This window comes from Anas acuta, chromosome 1 (genome assembly GCF_963932015.1).
Source record: "Anas acuta chromosome 1, bAnaAcu1.1, whole genome shotgun sequence".
Taxonomy (NCBI): domain Eukaryota; kingdom Metazoa; phylum Chordata; class Aves; order Anseriformes; family Anatidae; genus Anas; species Anas acuta.
This window is the reverse complement of record NC_088979.1, coordinates 198,748,216-198,763,534: the sequence shown is the minus strand read 5'-3', so window position 1 is coordinate 198,763,534 and position 15,319 is coordinate 198,748,216. Positions and strand designations below refer to the sequence as shown.

Genomic DNA, 15,319 nt, shown 5'->3' with positions numbered 1-15,319 from the left:
TCACTCATGACTGGAAACTTCTTTGCATATAATCCAAGGCAGGTCTTGAAGCAAGGTATCTTGTTGGAGAAGGTTTCTCAGAGGTATACATGTCCTGATGATGGCAGGAAAATAAAGAGAGAAATAATTTTTCAGCTTTAAATAAATGTTATACATAAACTCTCTCCTACTATATTTTTAATCTTTCTTGGTAAAAAAAAATAACACAAAACCTATTTGTTCTGACTGAGGAACTTTACTGCTCACGGCTATATTTTGAAGTTTGTGTACTTTCTTCTAACATTCATATTACAAACTTGTTTGCATGGATTAGTTTCAGAAATGCTAACCATTCCCAAAAGATAACAAACAGTCTTATTTTCTTGAGAATATGATATAGATGTAGTAACTAAAAACATTATCAAAGTGGTATTTTCCTTCAATGCCCTCAGCTAACAAGAAGATGCAATAAAAGAGAAACTCTTTGAAACACAAGAGCTACAAAGAAATTTACTAAATAAACCTGAGTTGGCACTAGCATCCTGCACTTCCCCAGAAACAAAACCTGCAAAAGTTACAATTTCTAGTAACTGTAAGGCATGGGATCATTCGGTCTAATTGAAATGAGGAAAAGGCACCTAAGTAGGGCAGCTATGGATTCACTAACAATAGGCCTGGCTTCCCCTGGAGCAAAACATGCAGGACTTAATCTTCAACAACGACAGCACAGCAAGTACATTTTTTTAAAAAATATTGCATAATCTGCATCCTGCTGCTAAAAGCAATCTGATAGAACACTTAATCTGAAATAACTTCACCTCACAGTTGAGATTAGGAAAAGAAAGACAAATGTATCTATGAAACCATGAAGTTTTCCTCTAATACCTGCACAGAGGAAAGGAATTTCCTCTTTTCAAACCAATGAGAACTTGCTGAACCTGACCACCTGTGTTCAGCCAGGCAGATCATATCTCGTGCTGACTCAGATTTCAAGTCTCAACACTCCTGATCTCCTAAGGCTTAAAAATAATAACAACAATAAGACAGATTTACAGCACGTGCCAAGAAGCTGATGACTTTTCATAGGACTGGGCTGACATCACAAGAAGATGATATAGCAATTGCTAAAAACAGTTTTAAAAAAATGTTCTGACAGCTGAAAGGAAGCTGTTTCAGAACTCACTGAAACTTACAACAAACGTTTTAAAAGTAATGGAGGGAAGAGGCTTAATAGGGGAAGAAAACGGTATCGTGCTGTAGAAACATGTATGCAAACATTATAAAAAAGAGGAACACAAAGCCATTAGATGGTGCAATCACTGAAGAGCAACAGTTTGAATTGCAGGTCCTGTCAATTCTCCCTGAGCAGCTGCTAAATTAAACGGTTAAGTACGCGCAGCCTAATCGAAAATCAAGTGGCTGGTTAAAGTGTATCATTAGAAGTGCAGCCTTGTCAGTTTTCTTTTGACTGCTGATGTCAAAATTAGCAAATATAACTTCCAGGACATTTAACCATTTACCAGCCTAATTACAGTTATTATGTTAAGAACATCAAACGAGCCTTACAGACGGCATGCCACCCAGGTCCAAAGCACTTTTGGTTGGAGCTCCACACGGCTTTTGAGCCCAAATTGTTCTTCAGTCTTATGCAGAGACAACCAGAAGACTGGTCTCTCCAATTCAACCTGATTTTCCTACAGTACAGCCTCACCTTATTTTGTAAGTACAACCTGCCCTCAGAGACATCTCATTAGGTGACGGTTTATTGTCTGTATCTACAGGAAAAGGCTACTCATAAGGAAAAAACAAAGCATCAGCTCTGAAAACCACTTCATGATAATAATAGCATAATTAATCTTATCAGAAAACCTAGTCACGTAAAACTACGGAAACGAGTGGTGAAGAATCTAGCAGCTATATGCTACCCAAAACTGTGCCATAACTATGAGAAGTGAATGTTTCAATTCCGTGGTGACTTGAACTCAGACCTCCATACATAAAACGTTCTTGCAATTTTGCCTTCTGCCTCTAAATCTTTTGTTTAGCTACTGCTAATACCTGTTCACTAGCCAATAAAAGTTTCCAGTTACATTTATTTTTTATTTGAAATACTGCTGCTTATGTGCTTTGTGTTTCCCTTGTTCCTAACTCGAGCACTTTCCTGCAGGCTTTTTTCTTAGACTATTTGAAAGCGCCCACTTCCCCAAAAAGGAAGGCTTCCTATTTTATCTGCAATTTGGAGCACAGCAAGCAGTACTGGAAAGTCAGGAAAAGTCAGCACTGCCAAGCACCAGAAAGTCTGTACCTTCTATTGCAATACTACATTGAAGTTTTTCCTAAGGATGCGTGTTAGGAAAGCAAACTGCTGTCACTTCGCTTTCTCAACCAACAACCTGATTGCTTTCAATGCTTGTGGTGTTCTCTCCCGTGCACAAACACTACCAAATATTATGCAACAGGAGAAAGAAAGGATGTTCCTGCTGAACGTCCTGCTTACAGATACCATCTTGAAAAACTGTATTTTTATTCAAGACAGTAGCTGACATCCTCTTGCTATTAACAAGCCCATAAAAAACCCACGCACCAACCTTTGAACCTTCTCTGTTCCTGAAGAGCAACCCTTGCATCCAACCCAGTATTTCCCCTACTAACCCCACATTTCCTAGCCCTCTGTGGTATTCAGCTTCAATAGTTGCAAAACTACTGGCATTTTAAGTAAGAGTGCAATGGGATATGGGAATTGGGAAAAGTTCCCTACAATTTCAAGTTCGAGCATACTTAATAACACGTTCAATTATCTGTTTCCACACCTGATGCTAGGTCCCCTTTTTACCCAATATTCTCAGTATGACAAGTATAAACCAGAGTAAAAGAAAGTTACGGCATATTTTAAGTCCACGTACAGTGACTCTATCCAGAGAAAGAGATTCCCTTTAATTCGTCAGTGAAAGATTCAAGTCAAGTCTGTGTGTACATTGCTGTAGCAGCAATTTAACTTGGATACTAAAGGAGCTAACACTAAACATTTATATTCCCGATTCCCAAGACCCAGAAACTGAAGGAACAGCATGTGACTGCACTGTTTTTACAGCACACGTGCACGCACAAGAGACAAAACAATCTACATGGAGCCTGCCTGCACAAAGCAGCATTTTACTGTCCTTTACTTTCTTCTTTAAACCAAGACGTTAGTGCCCCTCAAAGAAAACAGATCCAGAGATTTCAGAAGCAAGTGTTTTAAAGCTTTAGAGCTAGCGGGCTGGCAAAACGTTAAGTCTGAAATGATTGGTGTCCATGCTTATACTGAGGGCAAATGAACAGCTGGTTAGAAGGCAGTTCTGCTAAATGCTGACTTTCCACTGCATCCCAGCTGAATTCATTTCAAAGTTATAATCAGTAGCAAGAGAAGCTACAAAGAAGCAAGACTAAGCCATTTAACAGCACGGCTATTAGCAAAATAAGACAATAAAAATTCTGATCATCGCACCTTGCTTCTGAGCATCCTAGCTGAGTAAAATGCCCATTACAGCCAGAATGCAACGTTCCCAACAAAGTCGGGCTGCTGCTGTCTCAGAACCTTCACCAAATCATTGACTGGCCACAAATGAGGAAGCACCGAGAAACACAAACGAAACAAGCACAAGGGCACACCCTCCCCTTTGTTCATTGCAGGAATATTTACACTACAAAGCGTCCAAGCGAATTGCTTTTGGTTTCAGGCACTGCTGATTGGCCGCCGTGCCTAACACACATGCCTGCGAGAGTTTGAGTTTCGACTGTCACGCAGCAGCCCTAGATTGCAGGCTCCGCATCAAACTAAGTAACCACACAGAGAAATGAGTTAATAGAAGTGTTCTCATTGAACTGAGCCTCCACAAAATATGCTCAGCGTGAGCAAGGCAGACTCACACTTTTGTTCCACTTTGACTCAATGAAAGCTAAAAATGAGCTTTGTGCTAATAGACAGCTCTCTGCACAGTCCCTGCTCCGAGCAGAAAGCTGCACAGAGAAAGTTACTCTCGGTGTGTAGAGGCTCAGGGCTGGTACACGAGTTCAGCAACAGCTTTTTCAGCCACCACCTGACTCTCGCTCCCATTGCCATTCAATCACTGCGGTGGTTTCCTGCAGGCAACAACCACACACATCGCCCAGAGACGCCAAACATCTGATAATTTCCTCCTTTTGCTGGTAGTCCCAGCACAGACCGAGGGTCACAGAGCCCGAAGTTTGGTGGAAAGCCACTCACAGGGCTGAGGACCCTCCTGCACCGGACTGCGGCTCTGAGGCTGGCGCTCTTCCCCACATACCTGAGGCATTACGAAAAGCAGCCGAGGCAGCAGGTACATGAGCAGCAGTGCCGAGAAGTCCCATTACACCCAAACTTTGCCCACCCCAAACCTCCCTGCTCCTGCCCTGGGTGGCGGCACGGCCTCACAGCGCACCCAGGCCCCTACACCCTGACAGGACGGAGACCCTCAGGGAGTCAGTCCCCGTGTGGTGACAGCCCCAAGGGGCTGCCCGACCCCCTTTAGTGCCCCCACACCCCTCAGGCTGCCCTCACAGCCCCCCCTCCGACCCCACAGCGGCGGCTGAGGCGACCACCACAGCCCCTCACAGGGCTGCGCGCCCCTCACCAAGCTGAGGGGTCACTTTAGGGGGTCTCCTCCCCCTGCACAGCCCCGGAGCCTCACTAAAAGCTCACAAAAAGCCCCCGGGACACCTCCAGGTGGGGCTCCCTCAGCCACCCCCCTCATGGCGCCCGCCCCACAGGGCTCCCCTCACGATGCCCACCGCCCCCCCGGGCAGGAATAGGAGGGTCCTGCCTCACTCGGACCCCCCCGCTTTGGGAATGGAACAGCCCGCAGCACCTCAGTCCCCTACGGGAGCCAGCTCCCGCCTCTTCCACCTCCCGACCCCGCCGGGGGGGTGCGCTCAGCGCGGTCCCCCCGCGGGGGAGGATGGTAGCACCCACCTCCCCCCCGGGCTCTCGAGGAACTTCAGTCCCACCCCGCTCGCCTCAACGGCGAGGTCCGCAGTTTTTCCCCCCCCCGCCGCCCCGCGAATGGAAGCGTCCGCCCAGCGACCCCGCCGGGTCCACTTCGGGAAATGGGGGGGTGGGCGCGCAATGGCCGGCTCGCCCCTACCTTTGCTCTGCCTTACCTTTGCTCGCCGCCTTCCTTCTCCTTCTTCTCCCGGGGGCCTCCGTCCTTGCCTCCTCCTCCTCCTCTTCCTTCTCCCGCTCCGCTGCCCCGGAGCTCGGCGGCCTCCGACCAGGAAGCGCCCCGGTGTGACACCGGCGGCCGCCGCTATGGAAACCCTGCCCGCCCCCGCCCCCGCCCCTCCCCTCCCCTCCCCGGCCGGCGCCGTCCCCTCAGGGCAGAGCTGGAGCCGCCGCCGCCATTTTGTGCTCGCAACGAGGCGCGGAGCCGCCCGGCCCCGGCCGCGCTCCCCGCTCCCTCTGCAGCTGTTTTGGGGTCCTCAGCGAGGCCCCCCTGGAAGCAGAGGGGTCGGGGAGGTCGGGTGGTGAATTGGGGTGGCCCTCAGCTGGGTTATGTGGGGGTTTCGGGGTGGGAAAGGTGGTGGGGTTATGGGGTTTGGCTCCAGGGTCAAGCCAGGACCTGCTCTGCCAGCACCGCTGCCTTGGTGTGGCACTGGGCGTGAGGAGGAATCTCAGAAATAAAGGTGGAAAACACGAAGCAGGACCACTGCCCTTCCATCTTACCAATTAGGCTGTGCTGCCCAAGTTACCAAGACCCTCATTTGTAAAACTCCATCCCTTTTTTGGTTCTCTCTGATGAGCCACTACCATGGGATACTGATAGGAAATACAGCTTTATGGGTGAACTCCACAAGCCCGTGCATAAAAGTAGAAAAAATTGATAACCTGATTGCACATTGCACCTTAGATCAAAAGAGGGATGGCTTTGATCATAGAATCCCAGAATCATTAAGGCTGGAAAAGCCCTCCAAGATCACCTGGTCCAACCACCCCCCTACCACCACTGTCACCCACAAACCATGTCCCCAGGCACAACGTCCAACCTCTCCTCAAACACCCCCAGGGACGGTGACTCCACCACCTCCCTGGGCAACCCGTCCCAGTGCTTGACTGCTCTTTCTGAGCAGAAATGGCTCCTCATTGCCAACCCAACCCCTTCCTTAAGCAGCTTCCCATGCCGGAGTCCTCCCACTCAGGGCGTGCAGGCACCATATGCGTATGCATGCCGTGCTTTGCATGGGGCGCTCAGCTGAGTTACAAACAAAACCTGACGGGAAGAAGCAGAGAAATGTGACAGCTGCTTTACGATCTGAGATGTCTCAAATGCCACAGTGAAGTGGTTACCGGAAAGAGGCTGGTTTGGAGCAAAAAGAAAGCGTTGCAGTGAAGAGGGAATTTGAAGTAGCAATACAATATGATTTCACATTAGAAATACAGATTAAATAAACAGTAATTAAAATGTAGTACTAAAAGACATCCAGTAATGATACAAACAAAAGCGACACTTGGTAAATATTTTGAATGTTTTAAACAAACCAGTGTTTGTGTAATAGTTACATTTAAATGCTTTCTATTCAAATACTAACCAAGGAATTTAGCATAATCTACTAAAGACAAACTCTTTAAAATAAGCAGTTCCAGACAACTTGCACTATGAGTTGTGGGGGCTGGCACCTTCTGACGTTAATTTTTACTAAAGTATGTAATACAAGAATATTTCACGACGAGCTGGAGAAAGCACTGCTCCATTATTCCGAGGTAGATTAGATGAGCTGAGTAATTATTGACTGGCTAGCCTGAGATCACTAAATCTTTTCCACAGATATTAACATTTTTAATAGACTCTCTGTCCTCAGAGTTCTGTCTCATTCTGGAGGAAAAATAGCCTGAATAATGAAAGTAGGATCCCCTGAAATGGCAAATACCCATGCCAACACGTCATGGTCTCCGAGAATCTAGCAAATGTACAGAGCTGTGTATGTGCCTTTGACATTCATTTTATGTAGAAGAAAATGTCCAAAAGTAGTAAGACAGTAGCAAGACAGTAGCAGGTTGGATCACTTTTGTCTAAATGTTTCCTCTCTTCTTGTGCTGAGGAGGTGTAATAGTAGAAAATATGAATCATTTATTGCTTTGCAGTACATTTCAGAAAGTAATAGCGATTAACTAGCCTGTCAGCATCCATAAATCCCAAGAGGGACACTGTGGTTGGATATGAGTCCTTTCAATTTAAAGTCTTAATTGTCTTTTTTAAAACTTTAGAAGCTGTTGGAATATAAAAACATGCTTAGCTTTCTTCAAGCTAGGGATTTGTTTCCTCCCCAAATGGCTAATTAGTTAAGATAAATGTCTTCCACAGGGAGCTCTCTACTTCATCGAAACCATCTCCTCTCTTTCATACATTCTCAAACTATATATTGTCGGTTTTGTTTCCCATATGCTCATTGTTTCCTGTTGTAATACTACAACTAGGCTGTGGAACGGTTCTAAAATCGCAGCTTTCCAAGCGGCTGACAGTGATATCATACTTGTTTTATCACTACTCCCACATACGAATCCTGTGATAGCATTTCCAGCAATGCTCCATTTTTATTAGGGTTCTTTGTGAAGGTATATGCAATCGTTATTATTTATAATGCTGAAAAGCCTATGGGGCATTTCATGGACGTGCAAGAGGCATTGCCTGTGTCTCTGCTGTCTTTGCAGACTCCCGTCTATGATACAGTCTGGATGTCTCCATTGAATTACATTCTGAGCTGGGGTATCTGTTCATGTCAGGGAACGTCCAGTTACCTACCTGAAAAGCTGACCTGCTCTGTGTTTAAGTTCAGATGCTGTACTAGCCACCTACATTCGTGACTGGAGTCACAGAAATAAAGATATTCACAAATTACCCCCCACAAATTAATGATTCATCTTGTCAAGACCGCACTTAAGATATAGGGCGTAAGATACCAAGCACTCTGCATGGCCACTGACATTATTTGGCAGCAATACCATAAAGCCATAGATAAAAGAACAGAATAGTGGCATTCCCTTATAAAGTATCCTATTCCTTGCAACATCGCAATCCTTCCTACTGAACTTCAAAGGAATACAAGAATTCATAATGTAAAAAATACGAGATTTTCATCAGCAATTATTTCTCAATGTACCGTGCCCTTTGTTTTTTTTTTTAGCTATGAGGCTTATGAAACCCATTCTCTTCCATAAAACACCATTTACAAAAATTAAGCGTAACACAAAGCATATGTGTGGGATGATAGGAACCAACTGCAACATCTCATTGAGATAAATTTCTCTCTGTTAGTTACGCCTGCAGCCTGCCTTTGCTATATCAATGGATTCCTGGCTAAATCAGCCTTGTGAGATTCAAATCTTGCCTTGGGACAAGGGAATGAATTTGATGACCCATCCAAATTCCTTCCTGGGCTTCACAAGTCGTCAGAACATGCTCGGCTCTGCAGGCAGCGCGCGTATTGGTGCCACTTCAGGTGAGAAACTATTTAAGTTCTCGCAGTGTGTCTGGGTAGCGATCAGACTCCAGATAGCACTACATCTTTTGCTGTCAACTGCCTCGAAAATTCATTGATGGAGCTTTAATCCCTGACAGACCAAGTGTTCAGAATGCTGATGGCTTTGAAAATAAAGACGTAGGCTTTGAATTGGCAACTGAAGTCTAAAAGTCCATGAAAGTTTTGGAGCATAGTACTTTGCTATAACGGCCTGTCCTTAAACACCTTTGGGCTAAAGTTACACGTTCATATAAGGACACGAGTGCTGCCCTGAAGAGAATGGCTTTTACTTTACAAAATTAGGTATTCTGTAGACTCAAAAGACAGCAGGTAGTAGGTTGGTCCTAAATTAATGTTAAAACCTGGTGTGGGACTGTTCCTATTCAATTTGTGTTTGTGCTGTATAGGTTTGGCTTAGCTTCTGTGGTGCAGGAACTCAACATATTTTCCGTAGCATATGGCATTTCCACTCCTGCCTACAGATCATTTTTAAGGCATGAGTTGATATTTTTTCTGTGTCAGTCAAAATATAAACCATTTATGCACAGCCATGTACCCCAGAGAGTGAGTGGCTCAGAAGCTCCTGCAGGTATCCAAACAAATCCAAACCTGTCTGTTAGTCTCAAATTCAAACAGTTCCCTGTTCAACCTTTGAGGCTCGTCACTTTTTAAAACCTACTCTCATCATTACAAAGGCTATCACTCAAAATATCTGATTTGATATGAAGTGCTTATAGGCCTATGAACAATAGGTGCCAGATGGCTATTCTTCCCAGTATCATGCAGTAAAGTGCATCAATATTTTATAAGATTAAAGGTACTCAGCTGTTATGCCACCTGCTGCTTTTGCTTTTGTTTGTTTTCCCCCAAATGAAAGTTGTGGTGTCTGTGCTGCAGGTGTTACTTTCGGTCCATCACTTGCTTGATCTTGTCGTAGATGTTTACAGGAGCTTAGCACCAGCCCGCTCTGCAGCAATGATGCACGAGGCAGAGGTTTGTCTGTCCATGCGTGGCAGCATCAGCTCACCATCTTGTACTGAAAATCCTGAGAAAGAGGCGTATTAAATCAGGAGTGGAAGTTCTGATTCTAAGCAGGGGGGTTAGCCCTTAGCTGTAATTCTTCTGGCTGCCTAAAATACTGTTTTCCATTCCTTTTGGCTCTGATTGTTCACTTGCCCTCACCCAGTCCTATTGTCTCCCAGCTCTGATTTTGAGGATTTCATCGATTCGAGTCTCTCTTCCTGCTGCTGGTGGCTTCTGCCATGTGAATCAGGTTGGAAAGTACACAGTGCTTTCTGTCGCTGCTCACAAGGGGCTATTTCCATCCCCTCTGTCTGTCAGGACAGATTTTCTTCATCTCCTTCCTTTATTTCCCCCCAATTTTCTGTCTCCTCTAGCATTTTATTGGCTTTTTCCATTAGCCTCCTTCTGTCTTATTCCTTCTGTTACTTCAATAATTGTCTCATTTCTTTCTCTCTTCTTTTAAATGTTGATTTAGCTTCCAGCCTTCTTTTGTTAACTATGAAAACTACACACAGAACAAAGCATAATACCTCGATGCACTACATTTTAAAATGTCTCGTTAACACCAAGCAGTTTTTCAATGAATTGAAAACCGTCACAATAGAAAATACAAAAATTAGAAAACCTGGCTGAGGAAGATGTGTGTGGTTGTATGAAAACTGGAGTGTTTGAAACATGAATTTGGGGTGTTTTTCTAGCCAGATTTGAGCCTTATCCTGCAGGAGAAGAGATCAGATGAAAGAGAAGAAAATCTATAATCAAATCATTTACCTTTCAAACCAAGGAAACGTAGAATACAGTCAGAATGGAGAAGGAAAAGAAACAAATAAGACAGAAGATTAACTGTTATTGGCAACAATGCACAACAGAACAAAACATTAGCTCAATTTTTTTTGTGTGTGCCTTAGTGTGGTTTTCCAGGACAGCAGTTGGAAGACAATGATTGGAAGATAATGCTTTTGTAAACCCTGAAGATCTGACATAGAGTTACAATAAGGAACCTGCAATCTCATGACACTTTTATAGACAGTTTTCAGAGCACAGTCACTATTCGAGTAAAACTTATTATCATTCACCTGTAAACCGCCAGAATGTCAGAAGTAACCCAAAGTTAACAGAAATAGTATAACTTATTAGATACCAACAAATTCAAAATCTTCAAAGAGATACATTTTCATCAAGTTACAAGCAAATGAAAACAGGAGCATGTCATAAAATGTGAAGATGCTCTAAGCTGTAATAGTGGATCCTGACAAAGGTGTAATTGCTTGTCTAAGGTAGTGCAAAAGTTAAATCTTTATGACCTTTTCCATTTGCTGCTGAAACTAGCAGACAAAGAAGTGTAAATTACTGATGGAAAAGAAATATTTTCAGTTTGTTCAGGTAAAGCTCTTTATAAAAGATTTTTTTTTTAATTTTTATTTTTTTTCCCAGCAGCATGGTATTTGCAGTCTTTTCCCAGGCTGCATGTAATATGGAATTTATATAGCACAGCATGAAGTGAGGGATGCAGGTTAGGCTTTGAAGCACATTCTTCCACCGTTGCCTTGAGCTACTCCGTGTTCAGTTGGTCTCCTGTTCAGGTTAAAGCAGCGTGAAGCTTACCTACAAAGCTCTAACAGGAGAAATAGCTTGCCAGGGAAAATGGAATTCTTATCCATTTATCTTTTCCCAGACCAAGCCCATATGGCAACAGTAGAACAAAACAGGCTGACTGCTGTCTGGCTGAGCTCTTGCAGGATGTTTCCCACCCGTAAGCAACTGAGCTCATTTCCAGAGGTAGGGCCATCACATGGTTGGCAGTAAGACTGCCCAAATCTGGGGACTGTTGGGTAATTCAGATTCCTGGCTGATGAAGGAAATGCACTTACAGATCCTGCTGGGGCTGGTGTTTACACCAGGTCTTACTAGGAACCAGTTGCCCAATTTCATCCCGTAAAGAAGCCACAGGACCCTTTAGAGGGGGAGACCATCATTACTAAAGGCACTCCTCAGCTCTGGCAAACAAAGCCAGCTTTAGGCTGTAAAGCAGCTCAAATCTTCCCAAATGTTTGGCAAATACCCATGGAGTGTAAACAAGCATTATCCCGTCACAAAATTATCATGCAAAGCAGAGTTTTAGGAAAGATGAGGAACCAGACACCAAAGATAATGCTTTTTTTCCTCAAAGATTTCTTATAATTCAATAATTTACTATCCCACTTGGATTTTTTCTCCTTCCCTAACCTCAAAATAATATGTGGGGTTCAATATGACCATTCTTCGGATCGATCAACATCATTAAAAGTGGATTTTCTTAAATACTGGGCTGAGGGGAAAGTGAATTTGTGCAAGGACACACATACCTTGAGATATATGAGCCAATCGGCTTAAAATGTTGTTTTGCCCTGACCTGACAAGGCTTGCTGTCTCTGGCAACGCATAATCTCTTTTAATATACTACCAGGAAGGTGATAGCTCTTTGAAAATACTTCTAAACTGCACTTTATCTTGAAGGCTGACACCTTAGTAGGAGCTATGCCATCTCCTTGGGACCCCTGTTACAAGCAGATATTAATAAGGGTTAGTGGGGATTCAGGGGAGAACTGAACAGGGAAGGGCTCTGAATCAACTTGTTACAGGTTTTGTGCAGAAGTTTAAAAAAAACTTATCAAGGATTTTAAAGCTTCTCTAAACAGACACTGCCAATGGAGATACCCGTTTCATTTCATAAAGTCATGAGGTCTTGTCCTACACGTCAGTATGTTTTCGTAAGAGTGTGCTTCCCTTATCACCGTCAGCACGATTTAAAGTTGTGCATTTAAGACTCAAGTAAGCTTCTTTGCAAACACTCTTGAGAATAGGATCAAAATGGGAAGAGATTAGACGTAATCTAATTATGTTAGGTTCCATTTGAAACCCTTCGGTATAAAAATTAAAAGAATATGACACAGCTTTATGACATGCTCTAGTTCAGACAGAAATTGTATGAGCATGTATAAATGAAGCAACATGAAAGAAAAGATCATGTGTTGAGCAACAGTTGCTTTAAAGGATCTAAATCTGAGGACTAGGATGGTTTGGGGGACTAAAAATAAATTGTAAGAACTTTACCTGCCATGTCATTAATGTGAAGCTCGCCTTTGTCTCTTATTATAAGCTACAGCTTATTAGAAAAAGCTGATGATCAAAAGATCTGTATCAAAAAATCAAACCAAACATGACATTGGTCTGCAAGGTTTTGGCTGGAGCAGCACTGACACTGAAGATTAGTCTCTGTTCATGGGACAGACAGTGAATTTCTCTTGCTAAGTAGTTTGTACATTTAGAGGACAACATGCACTTTAGAGTAAGGGCTGTAGGGAAACTCAATCACTAGAGACTGTTTCAACTGTTTCTTCATTTTCCTGTGACAACAGCACACAAATGAATTAAATGAACTTTTGGTGTAAGGTAAGGAGATGTAATTTCACTGGAATTGCACCATCTTAGGATCCACACTGAATCAGGTCTCAAATTATGTATTAAATCTCTGTTATTCACAAGTACACCAAATATGCTTGAAAGGAGACCTAGAAAACCTTGTAGTCTCACTCACCTTGTGCATGAAGTGCTTCAAATGATCTCATGAGAAGTTCAGGTGCTGTGCTTCCCCATCATATCATCAACAACGCTCCTGGACTATGCATGGTCAAATTCAGAACTGTACCACGCTTAGTTTGTCACTTGGATTTTGGAATGGAGGCTATCTTACTCAGCACCACCCAACTTCCCACCCTGTTCAGTGAGACTCCTCAAAGCTGTGGTCATAGAAAGTTCATAAAAGCTTCTAGACCAGCTATATTTCCATTATTCTGAGTTACAACAAAGCTGGATTCAACAAACAGTTTCCTTTCTCATTTTGAGTTTGATTTATGAGCTTAAGTTTCTATATTGTCCACTTAGGTGGGATAACATTAGATTTCTCTGCACATTTTTCTGTGATTCCAGAAAATGCCTCAAGCTGCAAAATTCAGACCTCGATTTCATACTCCACCACAGGACTCACATTCCAGTTCACTATGACACTACAGATGATTTCCAAAGCTGTTTGTAGCCCAGTTCCAGTAGTTTGGGGACATCTTGATCTAACGTTGCAGCATGGAGCTCTCTGATCACAGTTAGGGAATCCTCATTTTATGTGCTCTACAACCAAAAGAAACACATACATTTAAAACAATGAAATAAGTCCTGTACCAGTTGCTAGCCAGATGGTATTGTGAATTGTTGTAATTCATCAGCAAAACAGAGGAAGGAAGTGTTTTAAAGCAAGATTATATTATTTTCCTTAAGTTCGTATTATGAAATCTTCCTGAAGTGAATTTTCAAAACTTCAGAGGGAATCAATGGAATGGGGCAAATCAAAGACTCACTGGGGAGTTGCTAAAAACAAGGGAAAAGTGTGGCATGCCACTCAAATGAAGGAAGAACCCATTACCAAGTCTCAGTTTGGGAAGAGGTACAAAGAAAAAACAAAGGTAACATAAAAAAAATCTAGTACATTATAACATACGGTGTTTGTGTCCTCTTAATAGTTACAGGTTGGGAAGCACTTAGGTGCTTACCTCACACTGGAAGAAAATAAAACTGAAGCCTGAGAAAGATCAAACAAGCCGTGATATGTGCACTGTGTATGGCTACTGCAAGATTGAGCAAACTACTGCCAGTAAAGTGCCTTGAGATCATTAAGAAAAAATGCTGAGAAAAATGCATTTTATTTTCACTGCCTTTTAAGAGACAGAATGCATTTGAAAACCATGAGAAAAAAAATATTTCTTAAATGAAAATGACCCCTGACCACTAAGTTCACTCCAGTCAAATAAAATACATCCTGTTTTTGTAACTTTCTACCACAAGGCAGAGCCTGGTCTGCATACACTCTTTCCAGCCAAAGATTTGACCCATAGCTGAATTTTAATTAGAAGCAGGGGAGGTGATGGGAAATACAAAGTGCTGCTCCCACTTAGGATAAAGGGTGAAAACACATTTGGGAAAACACAGAAAATTGAGTTCGTTCATTGTACTGTCTCTCCACTAAAATTAGTTAATAAAAAGTGCTTAGAAATATCACCTGACATGGTCAATGTATCCATTGTATCAGTTAATTGAATGCCACACAATTTGACACTTAAAATACATCCTGGATTTTCCGTACAATCATGAAAATCTCTCACACGGGCTGCATCTTTTTTGTTGTTGTTGTTGTTGATAATTTTGTTCTGGAACATTTGCATTGAAGTGCAAAGGCTTAATTATGTTGTGCCCTGCATCTCTTACCCCCCAAATCCTTCCCATGAGAAGAAAGTATTGTTGGGTAACCCCACGCGCTGTGCAGATAGGAATCTTTTTTCTTCCCTGCATAGAGTTTGTAGAAGAGCTTGGAAATGCCTGGTACATGCCAAGTCTCCGGGTAAGCCCTAAGTAAGTGGGGTCACATTTTTGTGAGACCTGTTAACTCAGTTCCACAGCCCATTCCATGCAGGAAGTCAGATGAGATGATCTGATTATTTCATAGCCACGTGGATCAGACTGATCACACAAATGTAAGTTTAGTCTGCACTGTATGTGCCTATATGCAAGCCAGGTGTCTAGGCTCCCATTAGAGTAGCTGGAGAGCTAGTCAAATGAGTTTAGGTCACGATTCACCTCATTATAAAATAGACACTTATATTTGATCAGATTAATCACACCCTAAGCTCCACTGACCATTTTTTCATCGATTATACTGGGAAGCCACTTGATAAATACCTGCTCAGGTTTAGATGTCTATTTTATAAATACCCAA

At 43.0% G+C, this 15,319-nt stretch overlaps 1 protein-coding gene and 1 long non-coding RNA gene across 25 annotated transcripts in view; both read right to left on the bottom strand.

The window, feature by feature from the left end:
- USP6NL (USP6 N-terminal like) overlaps positions 1 to 5,304 on the bottom strand; it is a 117,607-nt gene extending 112,303 nt beyond the window's left edge. For 2 of the 4 annotated variants that reach the window (XM_068670047.1, XM_068670049.1), the window contains exons 1-2: positions 3,467 to 3,609; positions 5 to 94 (exon numbers count right to left, since the gene is read on the bottom strand). In XM_068670047.1, coding sequence (XP_068526148.1) covers positions 5 to 8 — 4 coding nt within the window. In that variant the 5' untranslated portion in view covers positions 9 to 94; positions 3,467 to 3,609. Of the gene's footprint in view, positions 1 to 4; positions 95 to 3,466; positions 3,610 to 4,286; positions 4,310 to 5,139 lie in introns of those variants that run through there. The other 2 variants (XM_068670046.1, XM_068670048.1) reach the window with 2 other exon arrangements.
- Positions 5,305 to 6,489: 1,185 nt separating this feature from the next.
- Positions 6,490 to 15,319, bottom strand: part of LOC137849904 (uncharacterized) — a 47,305-nt gene continuing 38,475 nt past the window's right edge. For all 21 annotated transcript variants that reach the window (XR_011092144.1, XR_011092148.1, XR_011092152.1 and 18 more), the window contains one exon: positions 6,490 to 13,680. This is a non-coding gene — a long non-coding RNA (uncharacterized lncRNA). The remainder of the gene's footprint in view (positions 13,681 to 15,319) is intronic.